Here is a 26,830-nt window from a genome sequence, read left to right as displayed (position 1 = left end):
AGTGACAGCAGGAGTTTTTTTTGTCAAAATGCGAAATGTTTTGTCTTTATTGGGGAAGGCAACCAGAGGTTTTCTGGCTAATAAGTTTATAGATTAATATGATGCTGAGGTGTGACTTCCTTTTTATTGCTTGCTTCTTATACTGGCAGGGGAAAAAGATCTTGGAATTATCTATGCCTTCATGAACTGAAATAGTAAAATATTGAAAGCAGAAACTTACTTCCTAAAGGTTCAACTTACTGAAATAGTAGTAGAGGGTTGGGGTTTTTTTCATGCTTGTTCTTTCAGCCTCTTTTAAGAACTGTGGTACCGTTCCCTTCCCTCTCTTGAAAGATGGAATGCATCAGTTGATTGCTCTGTAATACCCAGACAGGAAGGCCAGCATTTTCAGTGTTATAATTTGATGGTACCTGGGATCTTTCTTAGGTGAATGTGGCTCTATACAACTGCGAGATTAAGTGCTGTAAGAGCACTGAAGCAAGCGTTACAGTGTCACAGTAAGATGGCTTTCTGCCTGCATCTCCCTCAGCTGTTACAGGAATCAGGCAGGTTATGTGAAAGTAGTGAAGTTAATGGCTAAAGTTGTTGGAGAAGCAAAACACCATGTTTAAAGTAAAAAGGAAACAGATGTTGTTGAAGATCAGGCAAGTTCACAATAATTTGATCTCGGTAACTGAAGAAAGCACATTTGAAGTAAGAACATAAGCATGGCATGCAAGCAACTTTGCTGTGCAGGCCAAGCACCCTTCCTTCTCTAAATTTTAATGTTTTAAATCATCTTAAGACTTGAATGATTCTTTGGGGATCTCAGTTATATCTACTGAAAATATCTTTGTTTTCATCTTAGCAGTGCAAACTTCTGTTTTCTTCCCCGTGTGTAAGTGCCTCTATAGAATTTCATAGAATCATTATCTAGCAGAAAAAATTAAGCATGGAAGATTGTAGACTGATTTTAATCCTTGATTTCTAAGATTTTTTTTTGTATATTTCCAAAAGGAAAAAACTCTATATGAAGGGAAACCCAAAATCTTAAAGGACAATTCTTCATTTGTTTACAAATGAGTGGCATCCTTAGTAAGGAGGAAAAAATAAAAGATGAATGGGAAATGAGTGGTAATAAACAACGTATTGGACCTCGATAAAATAATACAAATATGAGCTGAAAGTTTCCAGGTTTTAAATTTATCCTTTTTTTCATGGAAATCAATAGGAAAGAACAGTTATTCTAAGAAGTTATGTTAATTTCACTATAAAAAAATTACATTGCTAAGAAAGTTTTAAACTAGGTATTTTCCTAAATTTATGTGATGTTTGTTGTCTACCAGCTACCATACTTTTTCTTCTGTTTTTGTTGGCTGAAGCTTAGTTCTGTAAATATGCCTTAACTGTGTCTAATAAATACTGATTTGACTCTGAGGAATCTCAAAAAATCTAATAAAGCAGAATTTGATTCTTATCTATTACTTATTTCCTTAAGAATTTTCTCATACGCTGCAGGACTGCTACTGTGATAGCTACATGGCTAATGCTTGCTATCTTCAGTATCTCCATACCTGTCATTTGAGGAATCTGAGAAATTACCAAAAGGTTATTGATACAAACATCTTGATTCAAATTTTATATATTTTTAAAACTTTGGACAGATGAAAAAAATCCAAAGATGATTGAGACTTTTTTGGATTACAGTACTTCCCAGTGTCCTCAATCTTTAAGATATTCTGTCTGTGAGAGAATTGCATTTTTTTCCAAAGTATTGAATATTCAATACTTTTTCACATGTTTTAATTTGTAAAATAATATTAACCAGTAAAACATTTATTTTGCCCCCACTTATTGTGTCAGCTATCCAAAAGAAACTGCGGAAAGGCATGCAATTGAAAGTGTGTCCCTCTGTAAAGGACATATGATTTAATAATTGTCACAGCTTCTCTACTTTACTAACGCTTCTGTCACTGCTTCAGTTGTGTCTAACAGCTGACTGCAGTTTTGGGACATCACAGCCCAGGACACCCTTGTTCTCAAGGAGCATTTCTTCTAGGTGTGCTGGAGAGCATGTGGAGGAAGGAAGACAGCAACTGAACTTGGCTGAGCGTCCTTATCTTGGAGTAGTTTCCGAGTTGCTGAGCATCAGGGAGTGAAAATACTTTGCCTTAGAGATGGACATATTGTAATAGCATAGGACTCTCCTGCTGCATCTGAGAACTCTGTTTGGGTCATCTTCTAAAAGTAGTGTCTTAACTCAAAGTAGAGCAGAGGTTTCATAGTTTAATACAAGACCTGTCTGCTTAACCACTGGCTCATCTGGTCCATATGTAGAATTATTTTGTAGCTGCTTAAATAATTTGGGTTTAAATGGTAATAGAGTCTTGAGGAACTTATAGGACCTAAATTTATGTATGTATGTATTTCTATATATATGTGTGTGTACATTTTATGGCATGATTTCTTTCCAGATTTGTTTGCAATAGATGACTTGGCTCTTAAGATGGTCTCAAATAAACAGTGACAATTGAATTACATAGAATCAATCACTTCTCACTGGCAATCTAGTATTTTAATTATATCAATGATTTTGGATTCTGAAGAACAGAACTATAGTTTGAAGTGTGGGAAAGTAACTATAAATTACATCTTGGCAGTCCATGCTCCTTCAGTCACTTCCTATGTTTACTCAGTTTTTAAGACAAAATGAGCTTTTCTAACTACAAACATTGCAAGCCAATCTTGATCTATAAAATGCAACCTGGTGCTTAGCCAGTAAAAATGCTGGACTCCACAAATGGCCTCAAATTTCTTTTTCTAACAGAGCACAGCATAGCTCTTGTATTACTACACTTTTGTAGTCTTGTCAATGGGAGTGATTATTTTGCTGGTAATTTTAGCAGATGAAACACATACTGAAGGCTGGTAGCACTAGTTAAAAATTTTCTTGTGGAGACTTTATTCTGGAATATATCTAATGTAGACTCTGGGGTTGTGTTGGTATCTACGCAGCTGAAAGGGAGGCCGAGAGGAACTGCCCGTTTCTCATTGCTGCTGGGGTAGAGCACCGTATAAGCACTTGAAATTATACTGGGAACCTGTGGACATGGATGCTTTTGGGTACTGAATGTGCATTGTGGTCATAGCCCTGCACTGCTATGTCGCTACTGCTGCTCAGGGCAGTCAGTTTAGTAGCAAGCTATGGGGTTTGTTTGAGGGGATTTTTGTATGCATGAGGGTGTACCAGATCCAGAGGAATGCTTAGGAAAGAATATAAGTGAATTTCTATTCTTATTGCACTGTTAGTAGTCTTTCCAGGATTTCTTTAGTATCTTAGCAAATGTTAGAGGAGAAGAATAGCTTAAATTCGCAGCAAATGTAATTGTTTGGGAAAATTTTCCATTTTGGTGATGGTAGGTTTATGGTTGGACTTGATGATCCTAAAGTTCTTTTCTAACCTAAATGATTCTATGATTAGGAATAGGAAGGGTGGAATAAGGACCTACCCATCATTGATGGTATTGCTAACAAACAGAAACCTGGATTTTATCATTCTGGTTTTATTGAGTTGTTAACAGAGAAGGGTTTTCACATATATTGAGCAATAGTGCCACATTTTACTTTCTTATGGTGGAGTACCAGATGTACTGTCATTTGAAATTTATGCCAGCAAAAGCTTGCAGTCGCGCATGCTTTGCTCTTTGACCTGCTCCCTCTTTCTTCCCTTTCCTCAGCAGTCAGCTTCTGTCCCTCTGATGCTAATTATCATGCTCAAATGAATGAAGCGTAATCCCTAACCCTTAATCCTCCTAAAACCGGCTGAACTTTGTGATCCTATCTTGACTTTGCAGGAGATTTAAAAAAAAAAAAAGTGAAGAAATTATTTTCCACTTCTAAAAACGGTGGCCATCATTGTTTATTTTTTTGGGGTGACTTTCTGTGAGTTGGCTGGCTTTTTAATATTCTACGTTTTTTTCCATGTTACTTTATTTTTTTACATTGAAGGTAATCATCTGGGGTTTCTGTTTCATTCTGCCTTCTTGCTATGTAGCATATACTCCCAGCAGGGGAATCTGAGGAAGAGGGGTTTCCAAGGAGACCTCACCCGGATGTGTATAGTGGGGGGGCAGTCACTTTCCAAGCTTACTATTTCATAGGTGAACTTAAGAGTAAATAGAGATTTCCCTAGCTCCTCCCTTCAAATAGTGGTGATTTTTATTTCTGGAGCAAAGCAGGGTCTGAATGAGCCATGCCCTTTCTGCCTGTGTAGTGTGCGGCCAGCATCTTGTCCCACAAAGACTTCAGGCAGCAGAGGAGGATGCTCCTCCTCTTTGAATCTGGTAGGGTTTTCATTTCCCCTCTTATGCTATGTTGCGCAGTGAACTGGCAATATCCATCTCGTCTTTGCCTATGTGAATTATTAATTACAACATTAAAACATGAATTCAGTATATATCTTTCCAAAGTTACTGGTTTCAGCCTGCAAACAAAATCAGAGCTGGCCTGACAATCAAAGTTTAAATCTCTCTTAAGAGGAAGATTGTAGAGTGACAGAGCAGAGAGGGAAGCTCTTCCTCAGATGGAGGAGGAGGTATGTCAACCGCTGTTGCCCAGTGTGAGTCTAGTCCCCTCATGAAAACCTGTAGATGAAGCTTAGCCATAAGGTTCTTGTGGCTCTCTATAGCTGGTACTTGGGCTGCCCATGCTGTTCTCACTTGTAGGCTGGATATTGCAACTTTTGCATTTTGGAAAGTTTGTTTGATATGGAATGTGACTACTAGCTTGATCAGTGATAAGTCATGTTGAGAGCACAGAGTGGGGAACCCCATTGTTCCTTATTTAAATGAATGAACATTATATAATATGCAATGTTAAACTTTGTAACAGAAACAGGACAGAATTGTACAGCATAAGGTTAAATATGGGAAGGCTTATGCATCCAGAAACAATGGGCTAGCTTATGAAAGGAAAGTAAAAGAAAAAACACTATGAAAATTAGGTTCTCCTTTGTGGAAATCTCATTGACGGGTGTCTTGTTATAATTCCTTAGAATGACAGTACTCTGCACAGCTGTTAGCCACATAAGAGAGAAATATGCATGTGCATGACTGAATGTGAATATTCAGTTACTAATCCAGCTTCCCCAAATACTTGGAATGGAGCTTTCAGCAGTACTTGTTAGCTTAAAACAAAACAAATAATAATCCCCTTGAGAAACTGTGTTTCAAAACATTGATCCTTTTTAGAAGGCAAAGCATCTTTCATGTGGCACAAAAATAACCACATTTTGGGTAAAAGTCTTCTATCATATGGCCTGCAGAAATAGCAGGCTTCAGAAAGATTTATCTTAACTGTATGTAAACAATTTTTCTTTGCATGTAGAAGCTGCACGTCAGATAAGACACATTCTTGTAGAGTGCTGTTCCTTGAAAAAAAGTCTCCACCTACAGATAAGACCCCACAAAACGGCATTAAAGAACATATCAAATGGTACACAGACAGGAGAATGAGTAGGATAGAAGGGAATCATTCCTACATTATTCTGCTAGTGGCACATGAGTGTACCCTATAGACTGCTGGATCACAAGGTTTGTGCAGTCTTTTTGGTAGCTAGGCTGAGTTACACATAAATATGATCCGTATGTTTTGTCAATCACATAAGCAACCTTTAAACTAACCAGTTTGAATAGATTTAATGTCTTTTTCTTTATAAAATAGACAAAAATATCACTCTAGTACAAAGCAACGTACATCATCTTGTTTTTTCTTCCTTCTGAGATACCTAAAGAAAGGAAGAGACATGATGTTTTCCAAGTCCATGAATAAATGTGTAAAATGTAGTTATCTGACAAAGCCAATGGTGTCTTTTCATAAAGACTTTAAGTAGCTAGCCTTTGTGTCACTGCATAGTCTTTATGATTGCAAGAGCTCAGCAGGAAGCTGAGAGAGCTCTGCCTGTGTTTTGCTGCTTTCCTCATCAGTGCTTTAATGCCTGCTGATTAAGGGGTCATAAATCTTTGCGATATTAGCAGAGGAGTCCATTGCCATAGCAAATGACAACCTTCCCCTGCCTCCTTTTGACTGTTATCACAGACATGTGGCAGCTACTTGTACATATCATTGTCACACACACCATATATTCTGTACAATGAATACTCTCTTCCTGGAAACCTGAATCTCTTACCACTGCTAGAGAGTAGCCTTTGCTCTTGAGGTCATCTAACTTGGCAAGTGAGTGAGTTAATGGGTCTGAAAAGATTATCTTAGACCAAAATTGATGTAAACATTCTCCTTTCAGTGTAGAACGTATGAGCTTGGATGCCTTTAATCTCTCTCTTCACATTCCAGATGTTTGCTTCTTTCCACTCATCGTATATACATGATGGGGTAGATAATGTACTGAGTTCAGATTTATGTCTAGAGCATGATGTGTTTGTACTCTGCTTCATTACGCCTTCTTTCTCCCTTTTATTTGGGAAAGAAGTACCTTAAAATCTCTTTCTTTAATTCAGGTTTGATTTGTTTATCCAGTGCTTTCCAAAAACAGTCTGGTTACAGTCCCTCATCTCCTTCATTTCCTCTTCTGTTCCCCAGCAATATATCTCCTTTCAGTCAAAGGTGACTCGATGCTGTAGTGGTTTCCTCCTTTCTTGACTTCTTTGGCTGCTTTGAAAAAGTTCCAGAAGGCAGATCTCACAGATCTCACAATTTGCTTTGAGAAGGTTCTTGTTTGAAAAAAAAAAAAAGAAAAAGTCACCAATATAGAAGAGATCTTTAGCATGAGGTGTTTTGAGAATTAAATGCTATTCTTTACCCAGGTGATATTGTAATTTGCATTTACTATTAAAGATTATAGGGAACATCTTAAAAGTGATAATGAGTATCTCAGTTTTGATCTTTCACTGAATGTTGACAGCCCTTAATGGCTATGTGTTGCTAAAATTTTGATTTCATTCTTGGATTCACCCTGAAGTTCTCTCAGGCTGAACTGCTGTTAGCTTCTCTAGTCATAGGGACAATGTTCTTTGTATCTTCTGAATGCCTTTTATTTTTCCAAAATGGGCATGTTAGGTGTATTATCAAATGTCAGAACCCTTAAACCAGTTATTCCTCCTTTTTTCCTGTTTTTCCAGTCTTGATTCTTGCATTGTAAGTCAACAACAATATTCTTTTTTCTCTCAACTCAAGAATGATGGTAAAACACTTTTCATAAGTTGATGCAAAATCAAAATATTTACCAAAGTATCAGCAAAAGATATTTAAATAACAAGGAAGAATGCTCTGAGCTAGGGCACCATTACCAACTGAAATAATCATTGCAGTAATTTCACTTAATAGTTTATTTTGCTACATACCTTGTTTCTCTTAAATTAGACAGCAGTGTCATCCGATAAAATATCCATCTGATATGTCATCAGATTTGTATAAAAACTATTTTGGAGGATACTTTCCCCACAGCTTTCTTGATTCTGCACTATGCTACCAATTTATGTTAGTTTTTCTAAATTCTATGTACTCCCGTTGTTTCCCTTGCTCCCACCACTGCCTGCACTGTGTAGGAGAAATTTGGCAACTTCACTGATAAGTAGCAGGGGATTTTTAACCATTGACCTTGGCATACAGAATAACTTTCTAGGCATGCAGACTCCTTGTGAATTATCATGGTGTGTAGCCTTAGTTTACCAAAACCCTGAATATAATTTAAGCTTAGTTGACTAATTCCAGAGATATGTTCCTATCTCTTGAGTTTTGGGAAAAACAAGTTTCAAAATTCTGAAGAAGAACAGATTACTCAAGTTTCTTTGAGTTAATAATGCCATGCACAAAGGGAGGTAGGGGAGGGAACAGTTGCTCACCTCCAAGTGGTGGCTAAGGAGGAGACTCCTCTGGGGTCCCTGGATATGGTTCTGCCTCCCTACACTGCTGGAGGTGGCTCTCCATGGTACAAGGTGAGCATGAATTTTGCTTGCTAACCAGTGTGATTTGGATTTCGTATTGCATCTACACATATTTATTTATGTATTTATTTGTAGGTGCTGGATTTTAATCCAAGTACTGCAGGTTTGGGGGAACGATCATGAGATACAACTCTGATCATTAGAAAGTGTTTAATCTTGTGTCCTTTTCTAATTTTTCCATTACTCTGTTTCTTGTAAAATGTTGTTCAGGAATTTCCCTTTGAGGACTTTGACATCACATGCTGCACAAATTGACGAGAAATAAGCTGCTTCATAATTAAGAGTTCAGTCCTCTCAGAGACAGACGGCATTTAGGAAAAAATTTGCCAAAGGCCACTGCTTGGGATGGGACAGCCAGAGGTCCTCATGCTCTGGCTGACCATGCCCATTCCTAGGACCCTGTCCCCTGCATGAGGACGTGCTCTTTTGGTTGGCAGCTTACCAAAGGTACAGCAGCCTCTGTGCCAGCCAAAGATCCACTGCTCTAAAAAGATCCACTGCTCTAAAAAGATCCTTGGTGATTCAAAATAAACAACTCTTAATTCTTCAGTTCTCTTCTGGAATGGCAAAGGGAACACCCTGGTGGGCTACAGTGGAGGGAGATCTGTGCATACACCATTAAAAAACACCATTATATGCAACAGAAGAAATCAGGATGTAGTTAGTGCCATCTATATTAACCAGTATTAAACAGTCTGCGTACTCTTCCTCTACTAGTAATCCCATCATATTTTGAAAATGGCAAATGGATAGATGCATAGATAGATAGACAGACAGATAAAAGGTAAATAGAGGAAATTTATCATCTTCATAAAACTGGGTGCTTACATCTGTAGTGCCCTAGTCTAACATGGGAGTTTGTCAACCTCTTAGCTTTTCAGAAAATATTATCAAGTTTTTTATCTATGTTAATTAAAAAATAACAATGTCAAAAAATAGAACACTTATCTAAGAGACAAATGCAGCTTTTAGCTCAAGTGTGCACAGAGGTGGATTTTATCTTCTATATTTTGGGTTCTTATTGTATACCTTTGCAAAGATATGGGGAATGATTGTATACTTCCTCTGTGTGTATTTCTAGAAGGATACATCAACTTTATCATGTGACAAACTTGTGTGTATATGTATGACTATAAGATAGATAGATAGATATATAAATAGTTTAAACAAATTTGACCTTCTCCTGAAATGTTAAACAGATTTTCCTCCTAGTTTCTAAATTTCTCACAGATTTCTAGATCACCTTACAATTTTAAATATCCCATTTGGTCAACCTTTAAGAATTATGTGACTTAGCTGTGGTGAAAGAAGGAAATTCATAAGAAATAATCTGTCAGGCTAAAAGAACTTTGCAATAAGTGAATAGTCACACTAAAAGGGACCTGGTTATTTTATTTCCCTTCCCAGTTTTCCAAGTGTGTGCAAAGAATTCAGAAGTCACTCTAAAAAGAACTATCTGCTGTCTGGATCTTGGCTTCTCAGAGCTGTGTTGTTGGAAAACTGCAATTTCTAATACATACACTGATGTGTGTGAAAATATACACTAAAAATAATACAGAAACTTAGCAACTATGATGATTTTGTCCACAGAGTACTTCTCCATTAATATTTTAAATTGGTTTTATGCCTAATTTGTTTGGCTAATAAATTAAGTGCTGTGTAATAAATTTTTAGTAGCTTTTGATTTGTATACATGAGTGTTTTGTAAGAGCAGAAGGTAAGATTTAGATACAGTGCTCTGTAGTCCCTTGGTACAGTGTTATGCATGTAGCACCCAGCAAAGTCCTTCTCTCTCTGGTATGTGACATGGGGTCATTCTGCTAAGGGCTGATGATTAAAACAAGTGAGTCTCTCCAACAAGTTTAACTCCCGTCAAATACTAAAGGGTATTTTCTCTTGCGTTGGCTACATTTCCCTTCCTAATGTGAGATTATTATCTACTAGTGTTCTCATACTCAACACTGTACTTTCCTATTCTAAATATAATGAATTAATGTTAAAATAATGAATGTAATATTACATTGCAATAAACACCAATTTTAAAAGTTTTCTTGTGTGCCTTTCGAATGTTGAAATGAGAATTATACTAAGGTGTATTGATGTCCTGCTCTTGGTGATACTGACACTTAAAGGCTTTAAGAATGTCTTCTTATGTGATATGACGATATTTTAGTGTCACATAGAAAGTCTTCAAGCCCTTAATGAAAAAATCATCTGGTACAGATACTAATATTCTGTAGTTGATTTAAAAGGGTGAGGTTGATTTTTCTTAATTTTCGCTGATACATTTAATTCAGATTTTAAAATTCAGAATTTTTCTTCTGGTCTTCTATGTAAGAACTTTAATATCAACTTCCCTACATCATCTGAAACAGAAAGTCAGTATTGCAGGCATGTATTTGGTTTTACGTTATGATATATACTATTTTTTTGTCTTTCAAAGTTCTAACACAGTTTTTCCTTTCCTCTGTGGCAGGATGACAAGGACTTGGTTCATGAGTTTGTTGTCGCTGAAGGTCTGACTTGCTTAATCAAAGTCGGAGCAGAGGCCGACCAGAATTATCAGAACTACATCCTCAGAGGTAAAGGAAATGCATCTAAAAGTTGTTTTTATTGCCCTGAAGCTCTCACAGGTCTGCTGCAACTTGCTGTGACAAGTGTCTTGGAACTTGTTTTTCAGTTTGATCCTCATTCTTGCATGTTATGCAGGACTATTAAGGGAGAATTAATGCTGTTGAGTAGTATGAATTGCAAAATTTAAATATTGATAGTCTACCCAACATCCAGCTTTAGATTATACTGAAAATCCATAACTCTAGGAAAGAAAAGGCATTCTAAAGCTTTCACCTTATAATTGTAAATGTCAAAGAGCACCAAGCAAAATAACTTCTCACAGTGTGATTAGTAGCTATAGAATAAACAATGAGACAGTCATATCTTGGATGGAAACAATTTTTAGCTACCTGATATTTTGGAGTTAAACAGGTAATCAGAGGTTTACATTCTGTTCTTCGCACTTCAAAGATAACTGGCAAAGGCAGGGATTGGAGAGGGATGTGGAAAAGGTGTGTTACTGAGTTAGAAATATGATTTACTCTGTTACGGCCCAAATGAATGTGTGCAGGTTTTGTCTAACCATGAGACCCAGGCTGCAAACTGAGAGGGTTCCTACAGTATTTCGAGGGGTTTTTAGCAAAGGGAGAACAATCACACCAAGGGATCTTTGCTAATGTATAATCTCATAGTAAATAGAGAGAGCTAATGAATGCAGAGTTGTGGTGGGTTGCTCATTAGAATTTTCTTTGACCAGTGTATATAGCTGTCCTTAAAAATGTCACTTGGATGTTTTTAGTTGCCAAAACTCAAACTGCAGATTGAGGACTAAAACAAATACAAAAGTGAGGAGAAGCATTTTGTAAGAACCAGAAATACTCAGTTATACAAAGCAAGGATGCAGATTATAAGTGTGACTTTATGCAAAGACCTTGAAGACTGGACTCACAAATACCAGCTTTTACAGGTATAAAGGAAACCAAACCATTACCACAAAAATTATGTTCTGTGCCAGTAGAGGTGCAGTGATGTATATGTACTTGGGCAGTAGCCTGTATGTACTTGAAAGTCTGTTAACCACAATGAAATTACACAAGGATACAGAAACATGTGAAAAAAGTAAAAGTACTTTCTTTACTGATGGAAGAGAAATTTTCTGGGAGAAGACCGGACATAGATACTCTCAGAAAATTCAGACTGGAAGTAAAATAAAGGTGCTGTCTAGGACAGTCTGGCTTTCAGCCTAGAGGCTTACTCCTTTTTCAGCTCGGTATCGACTTAATGTTTCTGGAGTACAAAATTCGAACTATGGAAACCTGATAGGTGTTTACACTTTTCTTTTTCTTTTTTTCTCTTCTTTTTCTATAGAGGAATGGAGTGTTATCTGTGTTACTAGGGTATATCCTAATGCATCCAGAATTCAGGGAGATCACAGCAGTCTCTAGCTCTCAAGAGCTTAGTGTCTATGGTCTGAAGTTACAGATTTTCCACTGATTTCAATCAATGTTAAAACAACCTTAGTGCCAATGTCCACAGCATCATACTGTGGAAACTGCAGACTCATTTTGTTACATTGTTATTTACAAGTGATCACAGCTTGTTCATAATAAATGCAAAACAACCAAACAAAACAGCAACAACTAAAACTAACCATGTAGAAGTATGCCAGAAAGCTAAAAACCTTATTGTCATAAGGTGCTTTTAGGGATTGGTACCTCCTTAAATTGTGCCTTTTTTTTCCCTTATTTTGCTCGTGTGTGAAGCTATAATTCCTCTCTGGTTAGTGTATCCTAGCATGTCTTACAACAATATGTTTTTTCTGTGTGTTGTGGGTTTTATTTCAGAAACAAAACTGCTCTTGATTGTCTTTCAGGAAATTCAAAGCTTGTTACAGTTCCAAGATTATGTCAGCTAGTTTGCAGTTCCAGGAGCCAGCATGTACTTTCTGAATAGGTCTGCATGTGCAATGAGATAAAGATAGGTTTGGAAGTACAGTGCAGCCACACAATCTTATCCAAATACATTGAGGAGGGTGCTGAAAAGACACATTAAATACGTCATGTAAGACTGTTTCTGGTATATTATTTTTGGAAGACCATAGCGATTGGTTAGATTTTTTTGTGAGAGTTGTGTATTATTACAATGCTGCATTTTACTAAACCCAGAGTACTGATGAATAGGAGAATAAATTTTACTGGAGATACATCATAGTTAGCACTGAGGTGGTCCCGTAAGCTTTAAACTCAGTGTTAAGTTATAGAGATTTTTTTTTTAAATCATCTTTGTCTAGAATTTTTGTGTCTTAATGCTCTTGTTCTGCTGATCCTTTTGGAGTGGACTGTATCTTCCTTATTTTCACTGTTTTTAACCTGAATCATAAAGGAATGGGATTTCTCTTTAGATCTGTTTTCTGGCTGCTTTTCTCCATTGCCTTTGGTATAATTCACTGTTTTCCTCTTGTGATCCTATGCCAGATTGCAGGGCTTGTGACAGTGAATGGCAGCCTTAGGCACAGCGTTGCCTCCTCTGCCCCTAGGGCTCGCCTGTGCTAGGAGTCCTGTTGTCTTGACTGAGCAATTTCCAAGTGTTTCCTGTGAACTTGTTTGTCTGCACATTTCACGAAATAGCTTTGGAAGCAGGGGAGAAAATAGATTGGAAATACAGTTAATTCTTATAGGTGGTTCACTGGGTTCCCAGGTACAAGTTATTTCTTCAGGACATTGCTTTCCTTTTCCAAATGTCTGCATTGTTTCACTCTCATGTTTCCTAGTTATGAATTTCTGTTTAGTGGTTTTGACTTGGTTCAAGCCAGACTGAGCTGCCAAAAAAATGACTAACTATGAGTCACAGGAATTTTAGTTACTTTAATGGGTAAGCGAAGAGAAGATAAGTGTGACTTTTATATACAATAGTGAGAAATCCAGACTTTATTGTCACGTGCTAAAGAGGAGTGACTGTTTATTTCTACATGGATCCCCTGAATTAGGGTTGATTGACCCTACCTTTCCCAAAGTGTCAGTGTATAGCCTATTGGTCATAAACTGACAGTAGCCAAGGCTTGTCTCAACAGTAAAAATGTTGGAAGACTAGTTTAGAAAAGAGCTTTTGTTCCTCTTTACTTACTAGATCTTCAACTTAAATTTATTTTTCAATGTTCCTTTTAGTTTTTATGGATATCTAAAGAAACTCTGCATTTTGAGGGATTTTTTTCCCCCCACAGAAACAGGTTTTCTTTCCTTCCCCTCCCTCACTTCCTTTTTTTCCCCCTTTAGTTACAATGATCCATAAGGATGATGACCTTCACTTCAGTTAAAAGTTTCTGTCCCAGTTACAGGATTGCACTATGGTGGATATTGCATAAGTACTGAAAAAAAAATGGAAATAGGTGAAAGGCAGATGAAATTGTCCCAAACTGATGGGGATTAATCTAAATCTTATTGTAATTTTGAAGGTGCTTTGGATATAATTTTGAGATCATCTGTTCCTTGCATAGAATGAGAAAGCAACACATGAAATGTCATACCTAAGCACAGGCTAATTAAACAATGGTAGAACTGTGGTACCCTTCATAGATATGATAGCCTTTTCTGTTAATTTAGCCAGCACTGTCAGGAAGGTGAGAAAGAATTATAGAATCACAGAATGTTTGAGTTGGAAGGGACCTTCACAGGTCAGCTAGTCCAACCCTCCTGCAGTGAACAGAGATCAGGTTGCTCAGAGCCTTGTCCAACCTGACCTTGAATGTTTCCGAGGAGGGGGCTTCTACTACCTCTCTGGGAGCCCTGTTCCAGTGTTACACCACTCACATAATAAAAACTTACTTCCTTATATCTCGTATAAATCTACCCTCTTTTAGTTTAAAACCATTACCTCTTGTTCTTTCACAAAAATACCTACAGGGATGTTATAGCCAAAATTTCAATAATCCATACTTTATTCAATAACCTAGGTAGAAGTCGAACCAATTGTGGGGTTTTTTTCCATCACTGGCCCACTGTGCTTCTGATAAAGTGGTAACAGCCTGTTGGTCGCTACAGATACTGGTGCGGGCACAGATGACAAAGACAATGGTTCTGGGTGAGAGATGTGACATACTCTGAGGCATAATGACATATAATTTAAGAGGATTAAAGGCTCATACATAAAATCAAAGGCATCTTCACTGCGAGAGAAGAGCAGTTTTATTATTATGCCCTATATTTTTTTCCTTATAAATACGAAATGTGATTTGGTTTGGAATTGCATTTGTAGAAGCATGCTTTTATCTTTGTGCGTATACGTGGAGTATATAACATTGCTCATATTTTATTTTCTTTCTTCATTTTGCAAGGCCTTTCAGGACTTTTAACTAATTTTGTTGGGGACTTTTACGAGAAAAGTCCTGTGTGAGTCCTGAAATATAAATAAGAAATAACTAAGTATCTTAAAACACCAGAACTCCAAGGCACATTCTGAGCTTTGCTACATGTTTAAATTATGTAGAGATCCATTAAAACAATTCCCCTCAAGCCTGATACCTACAATTTGCACAGTTGTGAACTGCCAGTGACAGAGAAGCATTGACTTTCCAAAGTACAGGAGTGGGAACTGAGGAGCCTGAAACTTCCCAGTCCCACACTGGGGCACGAGGGAATCTCTTGATTCCTCACCTTTCTAGTTGGTAAATGGGAGCCAGCCTTTGCAGAAGGATAGATGGAGGGATGTAGCTGTATCAGTGTAGTTACTTTTCTAATAACATCTGCTTCCTACTGCACCAAAGTAGTTCTAAATCTATATTTTGTATGTGTTTTTAATCCGTATAGTGTAGCTGACAACAAGAAGTGGAAAGAAATTGCTTTAAGAGCTATCAGTTTTAAAGAAAAAGGTGATTTTGTTGTTGGAATTAGGAGATGCCGAGCTGTTTGACAGTGTGGTCAAATATGCACAGGAGCCACAGGAGTCAGTCAGATTCACTGATATATGCCCAGGCAGGGAGTCAGGCTTTCTAAAGCAACAGTCAAACGGCTGAATCACAAACATGTACCAAAGCCACTGACAATTAGGCCTATTTATAAAGCTAGAGGCATGTGATCCTACCTGCATGCCAATTTTAGAATGAAGAGCTGTGCTCTGTATTCTGAGAAATCAGATTAAATTCCTGAAGCAATTCAGTGGTGTAAGCTAAAAGACCATCTGGTTGCTGTCTGTCACCAGGACGCTCTGTGCCCAAAGATGTCAAGGAGTTAGAGGAAGTTGAAGGTGAGGATGAGGTTTTGCAAGCTGGCAGTGGAAGCTGCTACTGATAACCCTTTCATTCTGAAAGCCAGACGTGAAGTTATCAGCAAGCTGGTGGAATATCTTCATCGAGCCAACTGCTACTAGGAATGCTTGGGATCTATAAGTGTGCTTTCTCTAACAGGGAGGTGATCCATTTCCAGGAATGGTCTGGCTGTTTTTATCAAAAAGACCCTTCATTACAAGGACATAAATGCTTCCAGTGCTCTTGAATTTTCCTCCCTCACAGTGATAGATTATGTGGCTTTGGCCTTTTGCATTAAAGGTTAGGTATTACAAAGTATTTAGCACAAGGAAGCACTTTCTTCTGTAGTAAATATATGTGAAGCATTGTATCATCAGCAGGATTTGTATAAATATCAAAAGACTGGAAACAAAGCCTTTGACAGGTTATATCTATCCTAAATAGATGTGTCTTGCTGGCTTGGTACCGCAGCAGTAAGGCAGGTGGAAGTAATGTAAGTTTAGCAGTGGGAAAGGAGCTAATATCATGCATACTTTTGTGTTCTTCCTGTCTCAATGTAAACTAGAGAACTGCTGGAAGTTTCCCAGCTGTAGAAAAGTATCCCAGATGCAAATAAATAGGAAGAGATAGCACACGATTAGGCTTACCTTTGCATTTCTTATTTTTCCTGAAGCAAAGTATGAAAACTTTACTGACTTTCTTTGCTTAACCTTCAAGGTGTAGGTATCCGTATGCAAATGTGAAGTTCTTGCATGTATCTCTACATATTGAAGTAAAGTTCTTAATGTGCAGTCCTCTAAAATTATGTAAACTTCTTAGTTGATCTCGAAGTAGCTATAGGAACCTGTGCTTTAGAGAGAAACGATCAGAAGGCTGGAGCACCTCTTCTGTGAGGACAGGCTGAGAGTCAGGTTTGTTCACCCTGGAGAAGAGAAGGCTGTGGGGAGACCTCTTCCAATACCTGAAAGGGGCATACAAGGAAGCTAGGGAGGGGCTTTTTCCAAGGGCATGTAGTGATAGGATGAGGGGAATAGCTTTAAAGTGTAAGGGGGAAGATTTAGATTAGACATTAGGAAGAAATTCTTCACAATGAGCATGGTGAGACACTGGAACAGGTTGCCCAGGGAGGTTGTGGATGCCCCCTCCCTAGAAGTGTTCAAGGATTAGTTCAGGTTGGATGGGGCCATGAGCAGCCTGGTCTGGTGAGAAGTGTCACAGCCCATGTCAGGGAAAGGGGAACTAGGTGATTGTTAAGGTCCCTTCCAACCTAAACCATTCTGCGATTCTATGAAATCAAATGCCTAAAGTGTGATTACTTAGGAGAATTGCTTCTGAGAGGGATTTGCTGGCTCAGTCTCTGTGTAAAGTCAGTTCTATGATCTTTCCTCTGAGTCCATAAGGAAGCCTATCAGAGTTGGACACGTGTCCTGTGGGTATTTGAACCTTGGTATAATTCATTTCATATAACTCATATCATGCCTCAGTGCCATAAAACCATACCAACAGATGGCAACTCCACCTGGCAGCTGTTACACCCATGTAGTATGGGGCAGCTCTGCACGGAGTTACAAGGTAGGTTCCCCACAACCACCACCACAACAAACCCAAACAAAACACAACTATGTTAGCAAATCAGTAGGAAATCGGTGTACCTGTGCTAATAAGACCTGTAAATGAGCATCGGTGCTGAACTTAAGGGGGGCATCACTGTGATGTAGCCATGCTATTTCCCTTTGTGAAATCGACTATGCTGCCAGCTTTCCACCTGTGAGTTTTGTGGGTGCCAGTTGTTGTAGGTCAAATCAAAAGTAACAGCCCCAGAAAAATCAGACCTATACCTGCTGTGTGCAGACACCTGAAGATGTGCCTCTTTTTTGTGTTTTGAAAAGCCATGGAATGAAAAAATATAAATGTATTTGGCATCTTGGTTTGTGAACTCCTTACATTAGAAAGAAGGAGATTACAATGCTCTTCATTGTGCTAGAAAAGGGGGCACATTATCCTGTCTCCGTGATTATTGATATAAATACTGAATCTCCTTGGCTTAGGTACTGAATACACTTTCGCTTCTGCAAGTATCTCTTTAAGACTAAATACATTTGTTTGCTTGTACAAGGGTAGTTAGGAGAACTTGACCTTGGAAATCATGCAGTTCAAAAAAGAGAGAAAACATCCTCTTTGCTTTCCTCTGGATGTTTTAGCATTTCTATTTTTCATTTCTCATCTGCATATTTTAAAATTATATTAATTAGACTCAATCAGTGCATGAATACAGTGAGTTTCCTGCCAAATACAACTTGAAGTGTTCCCTTAGTATGTGGAGGAAGCCCTGCCCTCTCCTTCCTCCCTCCTCCTCCCCCTTCCCTTCTCCTTGGATGTGATTCTGATCCATGATCCATCTGGAAGCAGAGCCAGATGATCCGAACACACAGCATACAGTACACGTCCTCCCTGCCTGGGATGGGAATTGGCACTGAAGCAAATTTGAGTTCAAAAGTTTAACCACCCTATAGTAATTTACACATCTACAAATAAACAGAGCTGTTCCTTGCTCTGTGCATTATATGAAATGGCCTTTCATGTTGGGACTGCTTGTGAGAAGGATATAGGGTTCTTATGGTCTATATGGAATTCAGCAATAACACCACCATAAAATTATGGATTTCCCTTGTTTTTAAAGCTGACAGAGGCTGGGAGACTTTGGGTTGTTTTCTATCTCCATGAAAATGAATCTTCAGGTTTTGTGTAATTTTTTCTATGCTTTATGAAATTCCCATGAAATGTGACACCTCAGACGGTGCAGGCCCTGTGTAAAATGAGGAACTGAACCATGAAAAATGCACATCCTTAACTGCTAAGCAAAGAATAAGTACTTGGGAAGCAGTCCCAGGGGCCTTTAAAGCCTTTGTGGATGTTATATGACTTAACAAGTCAAATTTCATGAATGAGCCTTGAAAACAATGTACCAATTCCAACTGGTAGGAGCATATTACAGAGTATTTCTGCCTTTTTGTAGTAATCTTTTAGCCTGAAAGTATCCGGAACCTGATTATTTAGAGAAGGAGAAAATGTGCATAAAATAAAGACATTCATAAGCCAGCACAGACATGAATGCTTGCACAAAGTATGCAGCTGCTGGTGATTTCACTATGAATTACTCGTGTCGAATATATGCACATAAAACACAGTAAAATATGGTTGGGAAATAGTGTTTGATTATTCCCATTTCAAGGTTAGATACTTCTACAGCTGTTTGTGCTGGTGATTGAGGCTGCCACACTGAGTGCTCTATCCTGATACAGAAATAGGGAAAATTAGAAGATTTAAAGGAGGAGGGGGAGAGGTAGAGTCAAATATGTGGGATCTTTGGAAAGTGCTAACTCTTGTTCTATGAAAGTGATTATTGTGTGACATAGAGATGTGTCAAAAAAGAGATTCTTCAAATGTCTTCAGAGTTGATGTCCATATCCAGATATGTTTGAGTTATTTTAAGTTATATCTTAGCCCTGTCTTTCTGGATTTTTTGTGAATGTGTATGCATTTCTATCAATCACGTTCTCATAGGTGTAATGAGAAAATGGGAGCAGTGTACTGTAAACTCTTAAAATACTTATTTTCATTACTGTGAGGCAGTGACCTGCTTTAAGCCTCTGATTGCTACTGTATCAATAAAAAAAGCATAGACAATTCAAGAATTTTAAAACTAAGTAATAGGGCTTGCATTTATTAGCACAGTATTAGTTATTAACCTGTAACAAATGCTGTGTTCATAGGTATGTGTCTGGGAAAAAATACAGTATTCATAGGCTGAAGACAGTGAGGGATAATCTTAGTGAGCATATGGGAATAGTTGCCTTTCTGTTTGCTGCTGTGGAGGGTTTGCTTGCCTATTTTTCTGTATAGCCCAAAAGAGCACAGGCATAGCTGCGTGTTCACATAGGCGGAATGAGAAAACCTGAGAGGAGCTACAGAGAAGGTCACCACAAAGGAAGATCGGAAGATCTCCCCGTGGCTGGGAAACCAAGGGCAGATCCTAAGGATTACCCTTAATTAAAGGCTGGGATGGATATACTTTCTTTGGGGGGTTACTATTTTTCTCTTGACATTCCACAGTTCCCTGAAATGGAGAAACAATAAAAATGCTGCTATTTGCCAGGAGTGCTGTCAGATGATTCTACTGTTGCAGCACATTGACTTAAATCAAGAAATTGATACTCAGGATTTAGTATATCTATAATATGTTTTAAATGGCTTTATTTAAATGATAGGTGGATCTTAAAGACGTCTGTCAATATTGAGCAATATTTCCTCCTACTAAACCCCTCTCCTCCTATACATTATCAGCTACCTAGACAAGGTTATCTCAGCTTCCTCCATCCCTGTCTCTCCTACCTCTGCACCCATAACGTGATGCCTTGGCTTCCTAATTTTGTACTCCAAATCCCTGCTTCAAAAAGAGCTGTGTCCTTTTTAAAGTTACACTCCAAACTGGCTCTGAGTACAATGGGGTTGTGCAGCCCTTACTCTTGACGAGCTTCAAATATCTGGAATAACAAGGGGCCATGTCTGCAGACTTTCACCTTAGGTGCTCTGAATCTCCGCATGCAGAAAGTGGTCACAAGGATCAGGCAATGTTTTCTCACCTGGGTACTACATTAGGCTAAAATTTTGATTTTAATGGAGCAACATTGGGATGTGGCTTCACAACTTCTCAAAATTCAGTAGCGAGTTGCCATAAGCTTGCTTTTAGTATTTGAGTTAGTGTCTATGATGGAAACATTTATTTAAGTATTTCTTAACTAGATATATAGGTTTCTAAGAATATTCTTTTATATGTGCTTTTGATAAAGGTTTCTTGTGACCTCTAAGGTGATTGTAGAAAAATACACTAAGAATACTGTTCAGGTTGATAAATAAAACCCTTGAAAATTAACAAATACTTGTATGATCTTACTTTGCAGGCATGCATGCCCTCTGTGTGGGAGCTGATCCAGTCTTTGATCACACAGTGGTATGACTTTTTCCACAGCTGCTCTGCTTCAGTTCATGAGCACCATTGTACCTGTGCACTTAGCAAACACCTTTTAAGTAGCTTGTCTTATCATCAGTGCTTCCCAAGGCTTTAGGATTTTTTTTGTGCCATGCACACTGTGTTATAAAAAGTTTGTTTTCCTCATGGATTTTTTTTCTGTGGTTTGTCACTAAATGTTATGCAAGAGCTGAATGGGTAGCATTATCTTTGTGTTGCAGATAAGGAAATAAGGCGTTTGAACACAGGCATACTTGGAATTCAGAAAGCTTCAGTAAGCCTAAGTGCTGGTTTAGGTCTTGTTCTTGGGCTGGTTTTCCAGACTTTATATGATACTTTCTGTTTATGCCATTTTACTTTTTACTTTTAGGACTTCTTTTCCCATATAGGACAAAGGGAAATGGCTTTAAATTGGAAGAGGGAATATTAGATATTAGGAAGAAATTCTTCACGATGAGGGTGATAAGGCACTGGAACACGTTCCCCAGTGAAGTTGTAGATCTCCCTCCCTGGTAGTGTTCAAGGCCAGGTTGGATGGGGCCTTGAGCAGCCTGGTCTAGTAGGAGGTGTCCCTTCCCATGGCAGGAGGGTTGGAACTAGATGATCTTTAAGGTCCACACTATTATCCTATGGTACAGACTCTTGCCAAGCCTGTCCTATATTTCTTTCTGGGATCTGCCTATACATTTTCCCCTTCCCAAAATAATTGTCTTTCACCTTCGTTAGTCTGTTGGGTCATTTTCATCATCAGTCTGTTCAATATTCATCAATTAGTTTACATGAATTTTTTCACCAGTTTAACCTGACTTAAGTATCGTTTCTCCTTTCACCTCTTCCCACCCCTGCACTGTCTGTTGGTGGTGGTGGCTTCACAGCTGTGTTTGTAGGATGGTATAATGAACTTGACAGAGGAATATGTTCATCTGAAAAATGAAAGTGAAAAGGTAGATATTTTGCTGTTGGTTTGGATTTTTGTTTTTAGTACTGTTGAATTACCCAGTCCAGTTGCCTGTGCCAGCAAAACCCAGGGTTTGACCCGAGACAAAACACTAACGAACAGAGTCACAGTACCACTATCTAGTGTGTAGTCACAGCTTTGGTGTCTTACCTCTTGACTACCTTTTTCGTCAACATCGCTTATGTTAGTCCTAATCCCTATGTTCCCTCCAGCCAAAGAGATCTAAGTCTTTCCCATTATTTCCATCATTCATCCCAGTCACTTCATCTCTTTTCATAACTCTCAGACATGCATCAAGCTTTCTGTAAGAGTTCCTCCCATAACTCTTTCATTTCTTGAACCTCTCTGGCTTAAAATTTTGTTTCCTTTGGCATTCAGATCAGAATTCTCCTCCCCACCATCTGAGTAACCAGGCAGTTCTTTACAACAAAACCAAAAAAACATCACATTTCTGCTCTTATTTGAGTGCCATATCCTACCTTGGTTGGCAACAGCTGGGAGCTTTTGAGCTCCAGTGATGAAGTTTTCAGAGATTTTATATGGTTGCATACATTCAGTGGAGGCTATTTTATGTGCAAAATAAGTTATTTCACAACCTTACAATTACACAAAGTTTTGACACATTTTAATGTGGTATATAAGAACATTTTCACTTACATGAGATTAGGATTTTTCTGATTTTTCCAGTGAGCTCAAAATAAAAATATCTCAATTTCCAAAAATATTGTCAGCAGTGTTTTTCATTCCTGTGACATGTTATCTTCCTTCCTCTGCCTTCTGCAAATCCACCTTGAATATATAATTGTTAGAAAAAATTAATTAAAGTGCTGATTTCAGTCATCACAGAAAGTTTCAGTCCAAATTCAGAACTTGAGGAAGTTATAGATGACTAAATCCATGAGTGCTTTCATGGGAACTATCAAACAGTTTTAGTAGCAAGCAGCAATACCTTTCCCATATGTACTGAACCCTCAATTTTAGTTTCATAAGGCTGATCACTGACTTTAAATACTGAAAATACATAGGCAACCAGTGCTTTATTGGCTAGAAGTATAATAGTATTCATGTTGCTTTATTCTGATCTTCAGTGGTGCTAATGTGAGTTGATGGGGTGACTGCTAAACCATTATACTCAGAGCGCAGTTGTTTGAGTTTTACATACAGAGAACTGGCCTAAATATCTTTTTGTATTTAAATAAGTTTTCTGATGTTGAGTTCTTGTGTATCATCTTCATAATGAATTAGCAGAGCGAGACCTGATTGAAAAGTAGATGTTTATCACAAGCATCTGTTGGGATCTTGCCATTATGTCAGGCCTATGCAGCGTATTAAGGCATTTAAATATCTAGTAAGTATCATCTCACCAAATTCCAGTAACCTTGTCTCAGGTAGTCAACTAGACTGCCCAAGCAAGAGACAACACAACACCCCTTTGTGACTCAATGGAATTTGCTCCCTGATTAGCAGTTGTTTCATATCTGCTATTGTCTTTTGTTTCTTTCAGTTTTCTGTTTGAGGTCATAAGTATGTGTCTGCTCTTACGGTTCAGCATAGAATGGCCTTGATTATTTGATATAGTTTCATTCATTTTAATCTGAATGAGCTCCTAAAGAACTGAAGAGAAAACTTGGCAGAAATTACTTCAGACTTGTATGCTGAAACCAGGACAGAAATTATGACAAGAGTCTGCATATCTGTGGTCATTTCCCTCAAACAATGACTCTAGTCTATCTCTCTTTGGAGAGGCTGAATGAGCTGTCTTACAGTTAGCTTTACAAAATGTATTTGTTCTTCAGTGCTTTTCGTTGCATTTGGTGCATGCATGCGAGGGGATGACATGAGAAAGCAGACAGAAAAGCCCCTATCAATCTGCTGCTGAACTCAAGACCCAGAGAGTGTAAACATCTAGAAATCGCCATTTTAAGCTTTGGGAATCCCCATGTTGTATGCATAGGCAGTGCTCATAAAGAGCCATGGCACCATTATGTGTTTAGTGGGTTTAATGGTACCCTGAATCACCTAGTAGAAGACCAAGACTTTCCCTTCGATCTTAAGAGCTTCTCAGAAAGATTGGACTTCTAATTTTGTGTCTAAAGTTATGTACTGTGCTTGTCACCTTTTCCTAGACCTCTATATATAAACAGGAAATGGATTATATGAAGTAATATAGGATTAAGAGCCAGTGTTTTAATGTTTTATACTCATAAGATGTGTGCTATAGGAACAACAAACTCTGTGTAATGCATACCATTTAGCCGTGCTGATTCTGAAAGAATGAGTTGGGGTGGACATTTAAGCCACCTGTAGGTTCACAGAACTGCATCTCTTATGACTACATACAAATGTCCTGGCATGCTTGCAACTGCCAGGCTGGTCAGGACAGGACCCTGCCTGCACCACAGGACTCAGTCAGTAAAAGACACATGTTCTGTAGTTGATTACACTGGAACTGAATGACACCTAAGAACCCTGTATATTCAAAGTCTGCACTTAGTTGCTTTCTGTTGGTAGCATTCGTGGATGGCAGATTTGTCATGTCAAGGGGTTTTAGCCTCCTTGCCTCAGCTGAACAAACATCCGAGTAGAAAGACTTGAGATTTCCAAAATCAGGAGAGCAAGCCAGAATCCTATTCACTAATCCATGCCAGCAGAGTTGTCTTTTGGCCAACAGAACTGTAGGGTGTACCCTTCCAAGCCTGATGTAACAATTGTGGCCACCTAGAGCCAAAGTCGGTGCACGTGGTGGCCTGTGTCTGCATGGGGGTGGTTGGGTGAGTACCATGGACAGGGGTGGCTCAGCAGCAGCCTGCGCAAGGCTTGGAGCTCAAGAACATTGTTAGAAGTGATCTTATGACCCTGCCTGCTGGTGCAAAATCAGCAATTATTACCTGCATATAAAATAGATAAGCCCTTCTAAGCTCTTTCTCATGAGTGTTCCAGATTCAGTCCTCCTGTGCAAGTGTGTTTGGTCCAGGTCTGTTCAAGGCCCTTAAAATGCTATCTGATAGATAAAGAAAACTACTCCTGCATGAAACTTTAAGAAAGCACTATAGGCATTCACGGAGTCCTCTTTCAGAGTGTTTCCCACTTTGTGCCTCAAAAATCCTTTCTAATGTCTTTTTGTGTTGAAAAACAGAAGTTGGGTCTAGGAGTCTTAAATGACAGAAAAAGGCAAAAACTAGTTATTTGCCCACCATACTGTCATTTCCTAACAAACCAAAAAACACAGTCATATTAGAAATTATGCTAACATTGAAAAAATAAGCTTTGTTTTTCCTACAGTACCAAAAGATCTGTCTTGGTTGTACTGACATTTACTGGCCATTTTGCATTTCAAAGGCACCATGATCATTTTCTAGAAAAACAAGGGCTTCTTTTTATGTAAATGAAATCTTTGGAGAAGTTCATTAAGAATAATCAGGATAATGCAGTGCTACTTTAGCTGAAGCTCTCATTTTTTCCATAATGTTCTTTTGTGTTTATTCATAAGATATAAATAAAACTCTTAAGATTAAAGCATCCTAATTAGAGGGTTATTATGTGAGAACCACAAACACATTGCTATATGTTATGAAAAGCCAGTAGATGTCTTACTATATACTTCATGTAGAATATGTAGGACTTTGGTTTCTCTAAATATAGTAGTTTTTATTGGCATTTCTACTCTTGCCCGAACTTTTATGTTTTCAGCAAGAACCACATTGTGTTTGAGGCCTTTTTTTATATGCTCTAAAAGTTGAAAGAATTTTAAATCTATGTTCTTCTTGCTGCTAATGAAGAGCACTGCCTGTTATATTTTTTGGAAATTATTTCTTTTTTGTCTTATTTTTCCAGTCAAATGAAATTAAGAGAGCTTTCAGTCAAAGGAAAGCAAATTTTGATTATTTCTCCTCCTTGACGATTCACATCATATTTATACCACCGCGACTGCCAGCAAAAAAGATGCAGCAAATCAAAATTGTACAGACACCTTTACTTTTACAATGCAATGTTCTCACAGTAACAGATTAAGCTTTCCTTTGGCATCACTTTGCAACAGTATGGTAATATGTGTGTCCGTCAGGGAAAAGATAGCTTCCGTTGTCTCTACTCTAGCTGAAGTAACTTAGGGAAAGCATTACTCTTTTTTTTGTCCCCCCCCCAAAAAAAAAAGAAGAACAAAATGCCAATCCCTCCCTGTCCTCCTCCACTACTGCTGTTTGATCCCATTATCCGCACCATCCACTCTGTTGGTCTGGAATGTGGAACTGGTCTGGGTTGAATTCACTGGTAACCTGTTTTTGGTGGGTCAGTTGGCCTTCTTTCAGTTCTTGATCCAGTTATTCATGGACATGTGTGAACAGCTGCAGCAGAACATGTGTAAGTATCTACCTTGAGCAGGAAAGGGCCAGAAGCATTGGCTTTTTCAAAGTGCAACTGGAATTCTTGCTCCAATAACTGCGCTGAAATAACTTTGTTTTCTTCTTGCTGTTACTGGCCTGGGGATTGATCTTACAAAGGTAGTTTTGACTCCAGCTGTTTCTACATGACCACCTGTAGAATCTTTTGCCATTGACTATTTTTATTGATTTCATTTTTAGTTCATGGTCAAAATTAAGTACTTGTGGTATTTTCTTGAACATACAGGGAGAAGGTGTGGCTTCTCCCTGCTGTGATCTGAATTGGGCTATGGTCAAAAGCACCAGGGCCCTTTCTGCTGGAGAGAGCTGAGTTGCAGAGAACTGGGAAGTGACCTGGAGAGTTCTATTTGCTGCTACTCCAAAAGAAATGAACAGGAGCATCAGGTAGTTGCTACTGCTTGAACACATCTCCAGTAATAACTACCACCCTTTCAGCCACGTCTCTTCATTTTGTTGCAAAAGTCTGAACAAATCTGCCTCTTTTAGCACAGGGAAGCAGCAAACTGTGGCTGCTTAACTACACTACTAGGCTATTGCCTTAGGAAAGTGCTTATACGTTGGGTGTTATCTGCTATCACTGTGGTTCTTGAATTATTCCTCAGAAGATATCACTGTTTCTATTAGAGTCTAGGAAGGTAAATATGGGATAATATCTAAGTTAATGTTTTTCTTACCGTTTTTATTTTTGGAAAAAAACGTGTTCGTGCTATT

The 26,830-nt window shown here is 38.3% G+C and overlaps 1 protein-coding gene across 11 annotated transcripts in view; it reads left to right on the top strand.

Annotated features, from left to right (window-relative positions):
- The window catches only part of FHOD3 (formin homology 2 domain containing 3), a 388,584-nt gene that overhangs the window by 179,818 nt on the left and 181,936 nt on the right, over window positions 1–26,830 (top strand). For all 11 annotated transcript variants that reach the window (XM_069853399.1, XM_069853402.1, XM_069853398.1 and 8 more), the window contains exon 5: window positions 10,417–10,522. In XM_069853399.1, the coding sequence (XP_069709500.1) occupies window positions 10,417–10,522 (106 nt within the window). The remainder of the gene's footprint in view (window positions 1–10,416; window positions 10,523–26,830) is intronic.

The sequence above is a fragment of the Phaenicophaeus curvirostris genome, chromosome 3 (genome assembly GCF_032191515.1).
Source record: "Phaenicophaeus curvirostris isolate KB17595 chromosome 3, BPBGC_Pcur_1.0, whole genome shotgun sequence".
Taxonomy (NCBI): domain Eukaryota; kingdom Metazoa; phylum Chordata; class Aves; order Cuculiformes; family Cuculidae; genus Phaenicophaeus; species Phaenicophaeus curvirostris.
The sequence above is the reverse complement of the archived record's forward strand: the minus strand, read 5'-3'. Positions and strand labels throughout refer to the sequence as shown.